Genomic DNA, 17,998 nt, shown 5'->3' on the forward strand with positions numbered 1-17,998 from the left:
GAGGCCAAATTCTGCGGATGCAGCCGCCCTTATGGACTTCCTGGATTATTTAAAGAGATGGGAAGCATGTAAGGGTGGTTTTGTTAGTGAATCGACATCAACGGGATTCAGAGTCACTATCATGAGTACACTTTCGCTATTGCAGTACCTGACTCAGACTATTGGGTTCAAATACATGATGACGTCACGGCTTAGCACTGACCCTCTTGAAAACCTCTTTGGCATTGTTCGTCAGTCAAGTGGCTGCAATGCCCACCCCTCACCAGAGCAGTTCTTGATTACAGTTAATTGCCTTTCCTTTTATAACCTAGCCAGAAGCGTTGATGGCGCTAATGCTGAGCCTGACATTGTTAGTGCACTGATTAGTGTTGATGACCGGGAATGCTCACAGCCTGGGCCAAAAAGGATTGATGAGATGCTTGCTCAAGGCAAACTCGAGGAAGCAGAAATTTCTTTAAAAACAATCCCTCGCAGCAGTGCTCAACACTTCTCACTTGTGATTGAGAGAAGCGATGCACGCCTTATATACTACACTGCTGGATATGTAGCACGAAAATGCGTGCTCAGCCTCAACTGTGCGTCGTGTAAGAAGATACTACTAATTGAGCCAGCAGCAGCAGCTTCTGACCGCCTCCCTTCTAGCTTTACTGAGCAATGTGACTGGGGTGGATGTTGTACCCATCAAAAGTGCTGTACAACTTCATGCTTGCACTCGAAAATATATTCACTAAATGTTTTAGTGTAACAGAGCTGCATGCCAACAGCATCTGTGATGTTGCGTCACAAGTAAAAGCGAACTTTTTGAGCTCTAACAGTGTTGGTTGCGATCAGCACAGGGAACAAGTGAGTGTAAAAATTGTTTCATTTTACATACTCACGCGCTTGCACTTCCTTATTAAGGGCCTGAATAGCTCAAATGCCACAAAACGGCAGCGAGCTAAACATCTTAAGCTCAGCAGGAGCACGTGAACTGCGGTTTCTCAGTACTTTTTCCTTCAGTGCTGTATATTTTTGAATAAAATAAATGCTGTTCTGTGTGTGGTAAAAGGTTCCTTGTTTTTATCGCAGTCTCCGCATAGCCCTACTTGTAAGCAGTATATGTAGTGTTGCATGCTTTCTTTCTTTTAAGCGTCCATAGAATTAGCGTTGAATCGACTTCATAAAATACATTCGATGCGCGCGCCAGAACGCCGCTTGAGTGGGAGCATGCGGGAGTGCGGACGATGACCCAGGTGAAAGGTACTGCAACGCCACCTAGGCGTGTCTGGGATTATAGCTGCACAGCGTCTCCAGTCCTCGCCCCACTACACCTAATCTAGTACACTATACCGACGCTGCTCGCCTCCGACCTAGAGAGCAACTGCGCATGCGCGACACGCAGCTGGCGTGCCGTGCTCTATTGCGCATGCGCGACAAGGGTAGGAGGAGGATTGTGGTGTATGAATGATGGTGATGCTGCGGTAGAAAAACCACACTGTCATGGCGGCCAAGGAGAGGGAGGCCGACGCTGTGCGGCGTAGGATACGAGACCAGGGATATACCGTACCTCTCGCTACGTACATCCTGGCATAGCTAAGCTATGCCACTGCCATTTTTTTGTTGCAGGAAGTGCACGGAATAATGACGTTCTTACCGTATATTTCATGGGACACCAGTGTGCGGGCTCCTGGAACAGGGGATGCTGGCGGTTCTGGGTCCACGGCTGCCGGAGACGGCATCTCTGGTGCGCAGCGCCTGCTTCAGGCACCGGGTGCCGCACATTTATCTGCACCGGGAGGACTTTGGAGATGACCGCGTGGCTCCCGACTCTGTCTCTCTGACGTTGACGCCTTCGGCCGAGGAGCTGGCCCGAGCAGTGAGGGACCTTGTCGAAGCCCAGCGTTGGACGCACTTCACAGTCGTCTACGAGAGGCCAGAAGGTGAGCTCAGCTGGTGTTGGAATCTTGGCGGTGGAAATAGTTCTTATAGACAGGATTTGCGATAAAAAAGAAGGCAATGCTGGCTTCGATAAAAAATTAAGAAATAGCGTTGCTACTAGCATCGTCGCAAGCTAGGCACAAAAAGCTAGGGCAACAGGAGCCTTCGTGCGAGCAAGCAGCGGATGTTGGATGCTTGCAGAGCTATTCTTTTACACAAACGCGAAGCGATGGCGATCACGAAAACACCCGCGTATCACCTTTGAGAAGTTCTTCCGATTAGCCAATGATAGCTTTTAGCAGGGCATTCAACTTGCTAATTTTGGTACTGTTGTAAGAAATATAGATCTAAGGCTTGAGTTGTGAACAACTGGCAGAAAAGCACATGCAAAACAAAAGTACTGGTTGCCAATCAAAGATAAGTTCAGTTTTGGCGGAATATCGGTGCGAATCAAAGGAATAGATTGCGGATCGTATACGTTGCTTCTCAGCATGCCCCGTAATACGGAATGACACAGAGAATGCAAGTAAGTAGTTTCAGCAAAGAGAATTCAAGTAGTGTTTATATTGCAGTATATTTGACGGCTTAGCGAAGAGGTATTGCACCACTTTCTCACTAGATTAGTAGAATGTGGAGGGCAAAGGTTTCGCTGCTGCTTCTTGACAGTTCTTCGTCGAATAAGAATGTTTGAGGGACCGTAATGTCTAACTAGACCATTTTGACCTTTACCATTTGTTAATACCACCTTTCTTAGGAGATCTGGCGAATGACATAGTCTGTGTTTACAACACAGGCGACGGTTACCGCTGGATAAAGTGGAAAACAATGGGTCGGAAGAAAAAGTGTTACAAACCAAAAGCTCTCTATTTTCTTGTTTTTTCCACATTTCCTACTTGTACTTTTCACAGCTGCCTCTGAAACTTTTTCGGATGCGATCTGGTTTAATGCTTTGGCGCGCTTACAGGCGTCAATGAAGTGTCGACGATTCCCGTCACAAAGAACTATTTGAAATTTTGTAATACATCATGAAAAAAAGCTATCATGACTGTAAAGCTCAATATTCAACGATCGCAGTGACATTTTCAAATATCGTTCTCCTCTTGTATCAAAGAAATTTAGGCCCCACTTTCTAGCGCTGCCCGCGCTCTGCCTTTGAAATAAGATTAATGTGCAGGTGATTGCATCTAATGTTTTTTACTTTGCGTTTTATGCGCGGTAAAGTTTTTTTTTTATGTTCATGACTCATGTTACTCATGTGCGTAAATTTGTTTCTCTCTCCTCTTGTCATGCAGCATTCACGGGGGAAACGTGCCGAAATAAATAAATGAGCACTAAATAAAAAAATGACGAAATAAACAAAAACAAATGAATGAGGGCCCGAAAATATGAAGCACGTCTTCTTAGCCACGTCACTGACATGCCTTCGTTTCTACAATCTTTTGCTGGTCAGGATAGAACGCAGTTTTATTTTAGCAGTTCAAAGAACAGGGACCTCAATGAGCTCTGATTACGAAATCCGTTATTCTGATTCTTTGCATGTCGTCTTCACGAAGTCGGTAGTTAATAACCCTTCATGATTTCCCTAGTGTGTGCGTCTTACTGACGAAACGGATGGCGACAACTTTGGAGCATTGTTTTTGGAACAATGCTTTATTAGACGCACTTCCTACTGATTTCCACCATCTGGAACCAGTACTTTTTAAAAATAAAATTGATAATCGGAGAGAGGAAGTATTTTAAAGCGAAGACACAACAGCGAAATACCATTAATCTTGCGCACTTGGAATAGTTTTGACACGGCTCCTACGTACTGGGGCGTGGGAAATTAATCACGCCTGTTGACATGCGGTATCCTTCATGCAAACAGGCATATTTATTCAGAGTAATATTTTGTGCGATAAAAAAAAACAGCATTTGGCGCATATTTCGTCGTTAGGAATTGAGATTATTTTGGTTAATTTTATTGAAAGACCAATAATAGATGGCTGCGGGGCTAAAATAATCACGTGAAAGATTGGGTCCTTCCTGGAAATAATGCATCTCCTAGCCACTTCAATTCGAGTGTTAAAGTTTCAAACCATGTGGCCTCGCGGTTAAGTTAGTATAAGTTCTTGCACTGTGCGCAAAGCTGCGGGGTCACATCAATACTGAACGCAATTCGGAAGCTAACCTTCGTACTTACGATATACCCTAGCTAGATTTTGATATAGCCGTGTGAGTCACGCTCTCATGGTTATCATAAATCTGTGGACGTATTGTTGGAATTGCGCCACTTCAGGCCCTAGAAAAAATTCCTGTCTTAGTTGCTTGAAAAGGTACAGTGAAAAGACTAATTGAAGCAGTTACTTTTCTTGTTGCACCTCTGATAATCCCTTCGGTGCTGTTACTGTTGTCGGACCTGCGTCATACAGTGTCATGTAAGAGAGCCTTGTTCCACAGAGCATGTTTTTGTAGCATTTTCCTGTGAATATGTTTACGACAGGGCAGTGTTTTGTTTCCCAGCCACTCGCTCCCAAAGCATTATCATGACAGCACAAATCAGGTCGGCGTAACCGCACGAAACACTGTGGACCGAAATTGCGAAAACTTGATGTTTCCGCGACAGTTCGTCTAATTGAAGGCCGCCATGTGCCAACTCATCGTACGAGCTTCCTGGCCTTATCTGCACCCCATTTAGGCTTTCCCCTCTGTACTCTGTCCTTGCCCAGACAAGCGTTCGCCCCCTCTCCCTAAATATTCTACCCTGCGCATCACTTTTCTTTTCATACATGCCAAAGTCATTTGTCTATTCCTGCGGAGATACGTCGGCAAATGCCGTCTTTTTTGGTTCGCATTGAGTACGCATTCGAGAAAGTACGCATCTGAGGCAGCACACAGTGTCGTTTCCATGTTGTAAGGCGCTGATCCTGGTGTAGGCGCTGATATATTTGTGGCTCTGCACGGAGATTCCGCTAACACAAATTTCGCCCCTTACCCCAAAGAAAAAGCTAACGTTCGGAAGCTAACGTTCGTACTTACGATATACCATAACTAGATGTTGATATAGCCGTGTGAGTCACGCTCTCATTGTTATCATAAATCAGTGGACGTACCGTTGGAAATACGCAACTTCAGGCCCTAGAAAAAATTGCTGTCTTAGTTGCTTGAAAAGGTAAAGCGAAAAGACTAATTTAAACAGTTAGGCCGCTGCGGTGGCTTTTGCACAGTACAGCCGCCCCAAGTGTCATGACAAGGCTTTGCATTCCAACTTTTCGTGAAGACCTTTCGACAACGTAGGCGAACATAATTTTTCAGTAATAGTATAAATTTCAAAATAAACCCAGCTGCATCCTCTGCATGGCAGGAATATCTGCCACCAAACTCGTTCGAATCCTCTCCGTTATTGATGTAGCATTAATGAACGGTAATTATTCGCGCCGCCCTGTAGATCAGCACATGAGCACGGAACAATCGCAGGGGATTAATTATCAGACGTGTTTCTGCCAGCTCTATAATACACTTTTTCTTGCATAGCCCCACGACAGCCTAAATTAATTTCTTAACACACAAGTTTTGAAATAGTTAAATCTTATAGACTTCACAATATTCCACACCATTACTAACAACTCCAGAGTTTGAGAGCTGCTGAGCTTTCCTATAGGTGATTATAATCATTCAAACTAGAATGCTCTCATATACTCGGACAGGAATATTCTGCATTAGAGCCGAGTGACACATGGTTTAACTACAACCAGGGAGTTGCTTTGAAATTAAACTGGCGTTTTGATGATTAGACTACTTGTATATCTCGATAGTTCACCTGGACGGCGAGCTAGACTACAAATTTTTTTGGGCGCCACCGTTCTTAGGAGCCACGAAAGTAAAAAAAAAACAGTATGCTGGGCATTAAACTACTGAACATGGAACTAATTTTGGAAGTGCTGTTCTTCCTGCGAAAATTTAGGTACAATAAACTCGAGCACCGGCTGACTGATCGCGTCCCAAATTCGAAGAAGGTTTTCACGAAGAACTTGCAGAAAGCAAAATAGGAGGCAGCGTACGTCATCGCTTCCTGCGGCTTCTGTTCGTAGAAGTCTCGGGTGCAGCTGCCATATTGAGATAGACAAAAGCTGTCAGACTAGCACACTAGAGCCGTTATCACAAATAACAGTTGCTTCCGCCTTCGCGCAACAGGAGTACACATTTTGCGTGCTAGAGGCTCACGTCCACCATGAAAGGAAAGGCATGTTTTATCATTGCGCATGGCCCCGCCAGTGCCCAAATTGCCATTAAATTGTCACAAGTACGTAGGGCTATTAATTCCGCCGAAGATGTGGCATACACTTTTAGAAGTGTCACTGTTATTTTTTAAGTATTCACGACGAAAAAGTGAACCGGAGGTTGCTTTATGTGCGCTATAAACATACCAAGGCTTAACCAGGTGATAGTAAGCCGCTAATCACTAAAATATTTTTCTTCCTACAAAACTGCATCGTAAATTTAAAGATCTGTTTGTTTTATTGGGGTTTAACGTCCCAAAGCGACTCAGGCTATAAGAGACGCCGTAGTGGAGGGCTCCAGAAATTTCGACCACCTGGGGTACTCTGACGTGCACTGACATCGCACAGTACACGGGCCTCTAGAATTTCGATTCCATCGAAATTTGACCGCCAAGGCCGGGATCGAACCGGCGTCTTTCGGGTAAGCAGCCGGGCGTCATAGCCACTGACCCTCCGGGAACAAAAAAGAACCTCAGTATAATCGTTGATATAATAATCGTTGATCGAACCTGCGGCAAATTTATACTTCGCAAAAATGCTAATCATCGCATCGGCGATGTGCGCAGTCGGTGCACTGTGGCGTTTAAAGCGCCAATACTTGAGCATTAACTCTTGAGATTCATTAGCCGGTCCTAAATTACAAAGAAATTTCTGTCGTCCTGTCAGTACGACAGGCTTTTCTGGTGTATTGTGAAGCTGTGTGTTGTTGCGGCAGAACTAGCTTTGTCGTTACGACAGGAGACTGCTCAATACTACAGAAAGTCCTGTTGTTACGAGAATTTCTATTAGGTCCCTACAGATTGCTACAGAAAAGTCTTTTATGACAACAGAAAATTTTCGGTTGTGTTTTTCAATAAGGCTAGTATAAATTACCTAAAATTTTTCCTCCTTACCGAGAATATGTCCCTCCTGACGTCCTCTGGTGGTAAGTACAATCAGAGAGAGAAAAACACCGACCAGCCTTCGGCGTTCCAACTCTTTTCTCGCATTGCTTAACGTTACGTAACCGAAAAGCACTGGCGCGCAAGAGCGCAAGCGGCATTAACGTGCGTATGCATAAAACATCTAATAAATTTTACTAAGTAACAAGTCGGAAAAAATTAACCTTGAAAGTGTGGCCGGTATTAATGCCAAAGCATTTAGGTTGTCGCCTTGAAAAAACCACACGGTTTCTCCGTAACTCGATTCTCTGATTGGCCAAGAGGCTTGTGACGTCAGCATCACCGCAAAATTTTAAAATGCAAGGAATAGAATGTTGCAGTACCAGGATTAGGATGATTATAATGGATTACACTAATAAAAGCCACTCTTTTACCTTAATCGACCCACTAATCCCAGCTAGCACCCTTTATCTACTTTTTGGAGCGAGCGTACATGAAAAATTTAAGGGGACTTTCGCGATACTTGGGCGCGGGCCAACTTCAGATTGCTATCGCATGTTCATTAAGAAAGCGATTAAGAAGGTACGAAGTTTTATTTTGTCTGCGACTGTACCTGCGAGTCAAAGCTCTCTCCAGGGAAAGTCGCTTCCATGGTTAGCAGACCAAATGCACTCCGCTTCTGATCATGATTGCCGCTGATAGGCAACCTGTGACAGGTATATCCTTCGTTTTTATGCGTAGCATATTGCAATCACTCAGTTCAGCCCTTGGGCGCGGCCGGGCAGCCACCAAACCACGTGACGTCACGTCACGTGGTTTCGTGACGTCACGTCACCACGTGACGTGACGTCACCAAACCACGGAAAAAAAGAAAAAAGAAAGAAAGAAAGAAAGAAAAGAATGAAAAAAAGAGAGAAAAAAAAAGACGGCTGAGCATGGTGGCGGTTGCCACCGCCCCGTTTCAAAGGGGGCGCTCCTATCCATCCATCCATACGTCACGGAGGAAAAGGTGCTGAGAAAATCGAGTGCCGCCAAGCAATACCTCGCGCAAAAAGACCGCGCAATATGCAACGCATTCTTGGCTTAACCAAGCTAAGCCTGGGCATCATTTTTTGTGTTCGTTTCGTTTCGATTTGTTTCCTTATCCATCTCGCGTGTTCCAAGTGTCCTTATCTTAGTTCTCGCAATGTAAGGGTGTTACGTGCGCTATGCGCAGATGGAACCTTTGCTGCAACATGTCTTTTTTTCCCAATAAACTTTAGTTGCTAGTTACCGCTCGTTTTGCCTTCTTCTCATTCTTAAGTCTCGTCCAAGCTCGCGGTTATTCCTCCTCTCCAACATGATTGCCTCTCCGCGTGAATGGTGCCTTCTTCACCCCCTTTCCAGCGCTTGTGCGGCTGCGCAGTCTCCTCCACATGCCTTTGCCCGGTGGCCAGCCTGTCCCGGCATCCTTGCGGCTTCTGCTTAACAAGGAAGATCCGCGTCCTTTGCTGCGAGAGATCTCCAAGGCCGGCGAGAATAACATCGTCTTGGACCTGACCGCGCAGCGGCTGGCGGACGTGCTCAAACACGTAAGGCACAGAGAAGCTCAAAATGTGCTCCTAGTTTGGCGTCGTGCTACCTAATGCGTAGAATAAGCAATAGCTGTTCTGCAGCGATAGCGCACTTGTGATGCTTGTTCCTTGTACCACACTGCCTGCCGAAAGGCTGTCGCGGGATCCCGACATTAAGCAGCACGACGTTATTGTTGGTAAGGTTTTGCAGGTAGCATTTCTTGACGTGCTGTGTTGAACGGGCAAAGACACACAAGATAATTTTGGTGGGTGCCAAAACAACGGCTAAATCAGAGGGTGCTGGCAGAGTGGGTAGTTTTGCTCTGTTTTATAACATGCTTTCATATTCAGCAAGCGAAGGCATGACGGCTGAGCTGGCATATTCACTCAATGTACTTACAACATTCTAAAAGACAGGCTTCTGTGCAGCCACCAGCAAAGCTGCACGGACGTTATCGGGCCAAAGCGTAAATCTCAAGAAATAGGCCATTCTAGGAGTAAAATGTAAAACAGTGCCATTCCTCATCTTGTTTTGGTTTCTTCTGTTGTCCTCTGCCTACACGCAACCACGTGGAGCAGCACTCTAGCTTATAGACACTATAAATTTTGCATAGACTCTATTGCAGCTGCCAGATCCTTCGTTCTTCACGTTGCCTTCTTTAAGGCTGTTGGCGGCAGTGCGCTACCTGCTAATTACCTTGCCCATGGTGTAATTGTTGCCGTGTTGGCAATCTCCTAAGCTGCCACATTTGTACACTGTGCGAAGAGCGTACTCTGCCGCGAAACTGGGATAATGTGCCATTAACAGCTGTCGCTAATAAATGGGCCTGAAAAAAATCTATGCAATAGTTTTTTGTTGCTTCACGGGGAAACACAGGCTTCACTGGGAAACACATACCAGTGGAGAAATCCCTAGAGCTATGCATGCATGCTCTGGCTTACTTCATCGGTCAAACAAAGAACATACGGTTCAAACAGTGAACGATCCATTAATCTCAGTCCGTGGTGACCGCTGCTAGAGTTGAAGCTTCTGAGCAAACACTAGCAGAGGCGCCAAGTGAATGCGAAGGAGCCTGCGGCTAACCAGTACCCAGCCCCAACAGACATGCTTAATGTTTCGTGAAAAAGAACAAGAATAGCGAATAATGAGCGTAAGAAAAAAAAAGAGGACGGTGCTAACTTATATATTTTTTCAATAAATTTTTGGATAGCTGATTTCTTTCTTCTTCCTCAACTTTAAGCCACCTACGTTTGCATTAATATTGTTTTCTTTATCTCATTGAATGTGATTTATGGCTTAGATTTTGCTTCCCTTCCCTGAAATACAGTCGATGGTCACTGCTGCCGGATGTTGTAGGAATCGTAAGCTTGTTAAGTTGCGACTGTTTTTTCAGCGGCCCACTGCTCTGCTCAGACGGATCTCGGTAATCTAAAACTAACAATTTAAACATGCCGAGCAATGTATTTCTATCGTACTGGAAGCCGTTTCGGGGGTCGGCGTTGAGGGGAGTTGGGCAGAAATTTGGTTCATAGCTTCGAAATCAGACACTATTAAGTGCGGTATTGTTTCTTTCTGAGAACTGGGATATTTACATCTAGTCATATTGGTTTAATGCAACTGTCAACGTGTCTACCGGTCTCTGAAAGTGTTGTTTGTCTTTAATTTAAGCCGCGGAGGTCATAAGGAGTTGGCAGTAACTACAACGCGTTTCATACGAAGCCAGAGTTTACATGAAGCATAGCTCGTATCCCGCAGATGCCTCTTTCAATGTGCCTGCGGCTTTCGCATAATTGTAAATGCGTGTGCACAGCGAATAACGTGTCCAAGTTTTTATTGCAGATCACGCTTCTTGTATGTGCTCGTTTAACGTTTTGGTAGAAAAATTGCACACGTCTGATTCCTAGTTGAATGTTTATTGAAGCTTTTATTGAAGCTTTTATCTGCACTGTCTTCATCACACATGACACTTTAACGCGCGCAAAAGGGTGTGGCCGATATATACTTGCATAGAGTACGCTGCGTTCGCACAGCAGTGCTCTTTCACGGCTTCGCGCGTAGTAAATGTAGATATTAGAGCATGAAGTGAGAGAGATCACTACAAAAGAACCCCTTATTTTAATGAATAGAAATAGATTGATAAGACAAGGATGCGTATGAGCAACCCGCAAAATGTTTTCAGTCAATATTCGCCCGTCTTTTACTACTGGCTTCGCACGACCTCGCCATTTTATCTCTCTCTCTATATATATATATAGACGATAGAAGTGTCACAAACGTTTGACAATTACAATGAACTTTCGAAAGAAACGACTGAAATAAAGTTACTGCGCTAGAAGACGTTGACATAACATGAAAAGAACAGGACATACGTAACAGATGCAACTTATTGTTTCTCACGAAATCTACCGTGTCGCTGGTATACTAGCATAGCTAACGGAAACCCTAGGATAAGTGCTTTGGAGATTTTATTGAGAGAGCGTTCTAGGAAGTTAAACGAGGAAATAATCAAAATGAAGTCTTTACGGTGGTGTACGTTCTAATGGTTAGAGGGTCAGAGAGAACAAAAAGAACTGATATTTGTTCCAATTTCTTCCAATAAAAAAAAATTTAGCAGTCAGGTTTTGCGGTTTCGTAAAACAAGTACAACAGCTTTGTATCACGTTAAGGAAACCAGTGAGCTACTCTTGCCTCCGCTAATCACGCTTTCAGACTTCTGGGACATAATTTAAAAGTGGCCGGAACACGTAAAAAAAACTAGCATATACCAGATGAATCCGTCCGAAAAGTGAATACGCGTCTGCCATTTGGATTCCTCATAAGACTTGTATCGGTTTGGTTTGGTTTATGGGTTTTAACGTCCCAAAGCGACTAAGGCTATGAGAGACGCCGTAGTGGAGGGCTCCAGAAATTTCGACCACCTGGGGTTCTTTAACGTGCACTGACATCGCACAGTACACAGGCCTCTAGAATTTCTCCTCCAAAGAAATTCAACCGCCGCGGCCGGGATCGAACCCACGTCTTTCGGGTCAGCAGCCGAGCACCATAACCACTGCGCCACCGCGGCGGCAAGACTTATATCATCAGTAACATAGAAAGCTTGCAAAGGCGTACTGCGCGATTCATCTTTACTGATTATTACGTTTCCCCAGCGTCACCTCATTGATGTCTAAAGCCGAGTTAGAAAAGTGAGCACTGCGCCGTAAAATTTCTTGCCTATCATTTTTGTACAAGCTTCATCATCATCCTTCCCTTCATGGCGAATTCTTTCAGCCCCCGCCGGTTATCTCTCAACGTCGTGATCATCCTTACAAAGTTGACGCACTAATTTCCAGTCATCCTATTATGCATGGTCTTTTTCACCGCGCACAATAACTGAATGAAACTGTTTACTATCAGACATTGCCTGAGAATCTGACATATATAAGTTACAACGCCTTAGTCACTCATGTTTCAAAAAATAAAAAGGAACTTTTTTTCAGCTGTACGTCAGGATACTTTTTCGACGCATTGTCTGTGTATTTTTTTTTTCAGTTGTACATCGTCTTCCTTTTTCGGCGTTGTCTTGCTGCGGTGATGTGTTATTTATTCCTGAAATTTTTCTGCAATGTGTAGTCATTAGTCTCTTTTTGTGGATGCCTATTTTTATTAATAATTGTGATTTGTACTTGTTTATTAATAATTGTGATTTGTACTTGTTTTATTTCAATGCATTAATATAACCTCTAACCAACGCCTTGTACCTGCTCCCCCCCCCCCCCCCCCCCATGTAATACCCTCGAATGAGGGCCTTTGGGGGCAGTTTGAATAAATAAATAAATAAATGGCGAAATTTGTGAAAACACTTGGCCATCATAAACAGTTTCTCCAAACTGACAGAAAAGCTTTGGAAAATCGGGAAAAGTAGAATGTTGTCGAAAGTTCACCTGCGTTGACAGCTCTATTGGCGCGAACATGACAATGCCTTATGGTCGCGCAAAGGTGACCAGATCAGAACGAATGCGGACACAATCCTGTAACTGCCATCGTATATTTCTTGCCATTTATTCAGAGTATAAGAGCATTTGTGTAACTAAACTAGAGTAACTACGTTACCAGCGGCTTCTTTGGGTGCCATAGAGATTTCGAATGGAAGGTCTTGTAGAATTCCCCGGCTCATGCGGCTAGTTTTAAATGTCAGATCTGTAATTTCAACACCCCCCTCCCTTCACAGACACATGCTTATTTAAGTGGCGAATAGTGATTATTTGGCTTGTTAACAGGATGAATTTATTTCAATAGTGAAAATTTATTTGCTGGAACATGACGGGACTATAGCACAAGACGTATTTAAGGAATGGGGTTTAATTTAAACCACCTGTGGTTTTGAAACTAGCAAGGAAGTCTGAGGAAACAGATGTTTCTTCATTTCGTGCTTCATGAAAGTAGCCGGCGATGGTATTGTCTAAGTGACACAAGTGTATCACGCAAGAGGTTTGCGTATGCTGCGTGAGACACCCTGTAAAAACTTGCCTTTGTACCTGATCATAAAATATGTCGACTTCTAGTCTTCCGAGCAAAGAGAGAGAGAGAGAGATTTCTGAGTACGCCTGATGGTATGAAAGTCGCGTGATGACCACATAAACGTCTCTTCATTTCTGACATCATTAAAAACTCTTTTTCAGGCGCAGAAAATTGGCATCATCACAGAGTACCATAACTACGTCGTCACCACTTTGGTATGTTTATCTCATTTGCTCTCGGATATACCATGACTTTCAGCTGCACCTGCTCGATTTGTATTTGCGTCTTTCCACTTCTGCGGTTTTTTGTTCCAGTGTCAAAGTTATTAATACTCAAAGCATCAGGTACAACAATGCCAGCGCTTATGGTGGTATCACTAGGTACAGTCGAGGTCAAAGGTCTCTAACCGACCCCCCCCCCCCCCCCCCCCCCCTTCAAGTTGCGAACTATCCCACACTGCATGGGGGTGTCACCTGACAAATGCACTTCTGTTGTGAGAGAGGGTTGAAGTCAGAGACTTTTCACCGCGACTGTATATAAATTTCATGCCCTTTTTTGCTAGTAATCAATTTCACCAAGTGTTATTGTCTGCCTTTTAGGCGAAATGGCTGTGTTGAAGTTGATAAATGTAACGCGATGCAGGGCCATTGAAGTGGCGGAATGTACTCCAGGTTTCTGCATTAAAAGGAGCCAGATATGCACAGGATTCAGCTTTGTAGAACTCCGCTTTTTGAATTACCGAGCTTTTCCGTAACCAAAAAAGCTCTGAAATCAATTTTTCCACTCGTAGCAGTGGTAGTGCACACAAAATATTGACGAGCCGAAGCGTATCGCTAGCAAAGCATGCAAACCTTACTCTTTGGTTAGGTACAAAAATTCTCTTCTCCGAGGGCGCACCTGCAAATTTTGGACAATGTGTGGTGGCGATTTTGTGTGCGAAGAGCCTTATGTAGGCAATTCCAAATCGCAAATGGCGGATAAGAGTTTTTCGACGTCTGTTTAGTTGAAATGAAACAGCGAGTGGAAATAATGAATAAATATAAGTTCTACTGCATAGAATACGAGCGAAGCCGCATGTTTACGATCACATGAGAACAGATACAATTCAGAAGTCAGCGCAACACAGGTAGTTGAAACGAGGAAGCTCAGAATTACCATTGTTTTTTCAGAAAGCCTAGCCGCTGCCTCAGCTTCAGTGTTTCCATTATTAAGATAGTCTCTGCTGTCCATTGAAATGCCATAGTAAGTCGTACTTTACCGGCTTGATGGGTTATTCCAGAGTAAACAGAGTAACGTAGTACGAAGCTATTAAACTACCTTTGTCGAGGGAGCGTAAGGCGGCTTCTGAGTCCGTGCAGTTTACCCGATGCTGTTAACTATAGTGTCAATAGTTCGTGGTTTGTGCTACTTGATTTTGTGATTGCTTTTCTGCCTCTTGAGTTAGAGATGCGGATGTAAACGAATTAAAACTAGAGGGGCACCCGCCTGCGCAATCTCATAACTAGGTAGCACATGCCTATCTCGCCCAGTGGACTGACTACTGACTACCAAATAGGGTAAAGTCTCGCTCAATAATTAAGCCCTCGATGGATACTCGACTTCAAACATTTAAAGAGCTCATGGGAGTAAGTAGTGCGTATGATCTCAATTTTTGTGTATAAATAAATACATATCTTTCATGGAGCAGGACCTGCACACGGTGGATTTATCGGCCTTCCAAAACTCTGGAACCAACCTGAGTGGCTTCGAGCTGCTGAACAAGGAGCTGTGGCAGCACGACATCCGGTCCGTACGTGAGGCGTACGCTGGCACAGGCGTCTACCCGGTCTTCCTGGGACAGAGAGCTCGGAGAAAACCCATAACGGTGAGTTGGAGACGCCTTACACGAACGTTGAATATTAGGCAACAGGTTAAGCTGACTGAACAGGAAGTTTGCACAGCCTGTTAGAAAGTGAGTTGTGGAAAATTTGGTAAGACTTAGTAATGAAAGTTTACCGGGTGTTGGGCAGCACGTATTGGAACAGATTTTTTAGCATTGTAAGGAATGTGCGAGACTTTACGTAATGTTTCTTTGAAATTGTTTTTTATAAGGCATTCTTTGCAACTTGATCATTTATTTTCATAGCCTACCCCTCTCTAATTTGCAAAACATGTTTCGCCTTTTGTCATGTTAACCGATTCAAGTACATAAAAAGTAAACTGGAAACGAGGAGCGCGAAAAGAATATAGGCGTTGCGTGGTACGTTTCAGCATCTTAGCAAATTTGTAAAGCGCTGAGTTTCACCCAAAACGAAGATTAACTTTCTTTTGTCAACATGACCTTCGTAGTTGTTTGTTATAGTCACTCCTTTTTATTTATTTACCTTTTATTCAATGGCAATATTTATTCATGATGAGATTCAGTATGAGCCCATTCCGGACGTTTTCGACTGCAGCAAATCATTACTGGTCCCATTATGAGAAAAACCGGCGGCGTGTGAATGTGTGTGTGTATTCGAAGATGGTACAGAAAATCCCTGCGATGGCAGGAAAAGTAGAATGACGTCATCAAGTGCCCGTATGACGCATACAGCAAGCCCAGCACCTCTCCTTAAACATTTCTATATATGTCGTTCGTCTCTATATACCCGTCACTGGCCATCGTCCATGTCGTTCCACTTTTCTCGACATTCACGTACAAAAAATGTGACGTAACCGTTTATCGTACAGTACGGGTGGTATCATACATTTCGTCGTTGCAAATAGCTTACATGTGGTAGTCATGTTGGAGGCTAGCTTGCGACAGGTATTCGAATCGAAGACATATGCACCTTCAAATGTATGCCTTCCCAGACTTTCGTATCAAAACTGTGAAGCAATCGTTCGTAGGACAGCGTTCTAGGTGGTGCATGCGCGCTCGCTCGCGGGCGCGCGCGCGCGCGCGTGTGTGTGCGTGTGCGTGTGCGTGTGCGTGTGCGTGTGTGTGTAGGGGGGGGGGGGGTTCATACATCGCCGCTGGATTTCACTGTGGCCAGTTTTGTGTGCGTGCTCGTTCAGTGAACAGGAAACCATCAAAAATAGGAAAACATCAAAGTCTAGCCTCGACAACGCAAGCACCCGGAGTGAAAGTTGGTCGTCCGCGTTAATACGCTAACGCCGAAGAAGTAGCACAGCGTTAGTAACGCTTTTGTATTCCCACACGGAAGGAGTCTCAAGTGTCTCTGCCCAATTTCATGCCTGAATAACAGCAAACTCAACCTGCCTTCAAATTTTTACTTTTTGTAGTTCACGCTATTGTGTCTATGCGCCACTTTAACACCTCAACGCATTTTTGTCATAGCTGACAGTGCCAATAAACCTGTACATGTCTTGTTTAAAATTTCTCTGACAGCAAAATGTGGTCTGAAGACACTGTAAAAATTTGTCTTTCTTTCCCTACTCACTACAATTATTTTTGTTGGATTCCTTCTAAGGCCTTTCAAATTTTTCCCATCCATTTTTTTTTTAGTTTTGGACCTAAATATTTTGTAAACTTGCTTCAGGACCTTCGCTTTTAGATCAGGAAATGGTTCAGGTAAATCATGGATCAAAAACTTTTCTCCTCAGGAGGACGCATTATACGCGTGTGAACTATGGACATCACTTTATTGTCTATTGCTTTCTGCCCATTTGGATGTGGGTGGTAATGCAAACTCTAGGAATTTTAAAATGAATCAAATGGCACCAGTTCATCTTGTGTTCCTGAGTTTAATGCACCACTTGAGTTTCTGTTATCCATACACGTAACTACGCTTTAGACTAGCGATCATGACTGGACTCACCGAGGCCTTAAGTATGCATGGCATCTATCATTTTAGCAATACTGCTCGCATTATTTCTGTTTTTTAATTAAAATAAACATACATTTATCCTTTGGCTAGATGAACGGAGTGCTGAGAGACTGTCGTGAAGAAAAGGCTGAGAAAGCATGAGGCAACCATGAGTACCAAAGAAATAAAATAACGAAGCATTAGGTTCACTAGAAAAGACGGCAAAGAGGCACATAATTTATGCGATTACAAATTATTGGCAATTCTTAACAAACTAAACAGGCACCCTTTTTATAACCATGAATCACAGTGCGTCTCACCCGAAAACCGCACGTCGCCATTATTTTCTGCCAAACTCAACACTGGACAGAACAGATGAGATATTCAAAGCATAACGCCATGAACTGGTTTCTTTGTCATTGTAGTTGTTGTAGTGACCTCAAGAATGAAGAGAGGGAGCGGTTGCGAACGCTTTTCGTTCGTTAATCAAGAAAATGAATGTAGGAAGAAGTAAGCTAATGACTGGTTAGAAAAAGGGTTTTTTTTTTTTCCACGCCCTGCTTTTTGAATTCCGTGACTTCACCGGAGTGGCTTCATCGAGCACTGGGCTGTGTTCCCAGACAGACGCGGCCGTGGCGCAAGACGCGGTAGAACTCTTGGTGCGAGCCGTCCAGAGCCTGGCGCGGGCAGGGAATCTCGGCCGGCCACCCAGCGTGCGCTGCCGTGGGGGCCCTACTTCCGAGGCCTGGCAGCACTCAAAGAACCTCGTTGGAGCCGTTAAGCAGGTAAGACCACTGTGACGTTTTCTTTCATTTGTCCCCACTCCATTACATGGCACAGATTACTTGGGTAGTTTGTGGTGGCGATGGCTGAACTCTCCGAGCTCTGTTTCGCACCTACCGAGCAGTGGTAGGCGAAGCGCTTTAGATTTGAAGTTGCCCCTGCTCAGAACATAGAGCTTCGCGTTTACGAAATTTAGATTAATTTGTTGCTTAATTTCAGGCGTTTAATTAATTTCCATCTAACTGAAGCTATGTGTAAGGCCTTCTTTTGAAGTCGGTTTTAGGAAAGTCACGCACCAGCTTCTTCTTTCTCTTTC

General features: G+C 44.1%; 1 protein-coding gene across 2 annotated transcripts in view; it reads left to right on the forward strand.

Moving 5' to 3' along the window:
• Positions 1 to 17,998, forward strand: part of LOC149360174 (glutamate receptor ionotropic, kainate 2-like) — a 104,192-nt gene that overhangs the window by 56,929 nt on the left and 29,265 nt on the right. For both annotated transcript variants that reach the window (XM_089572197.1, XM_089572198.1), the window contains exons 3-7: positions 1,656 to 1,919; positions 8,444 to 8,628; positions 13,273 to 13,326; positions 14,799 to 14,975; positions 17,520 to 17,684. In XM_089572197.1, coding sequence (XP_089428323.1) covers positions 1,656 to 1,919; positions 8,444 to 8,628; positions 13,273 to 13,326; positions 14,799 to 14,975; positions 17,520 to 17,684 — 845 coding nt within the window. The remainder of the gene's footprint in view (positions 1 to 1,655; positions 1,920 to 8,443; positions 8,629 to 13,272; positions 13,327 to 14,798; positions 14,976 to 17,519; positions 17,685 to 17,998) is intronic.

Source organism: Amblyomma mixtum, chromosome 2, assembly GCF_055824585.1.
Source record: "Amblyomma mixtum isolate Tamu chromosome 2, ASM5582458v1, whole genome shotgun sequence".
Lineage (NCBI taxonomy): Eukaryota > Metazoa > Arthropoda > Arachnida > Ixodida > Ixodidae > Amblyomma > Amblyomma mixtum.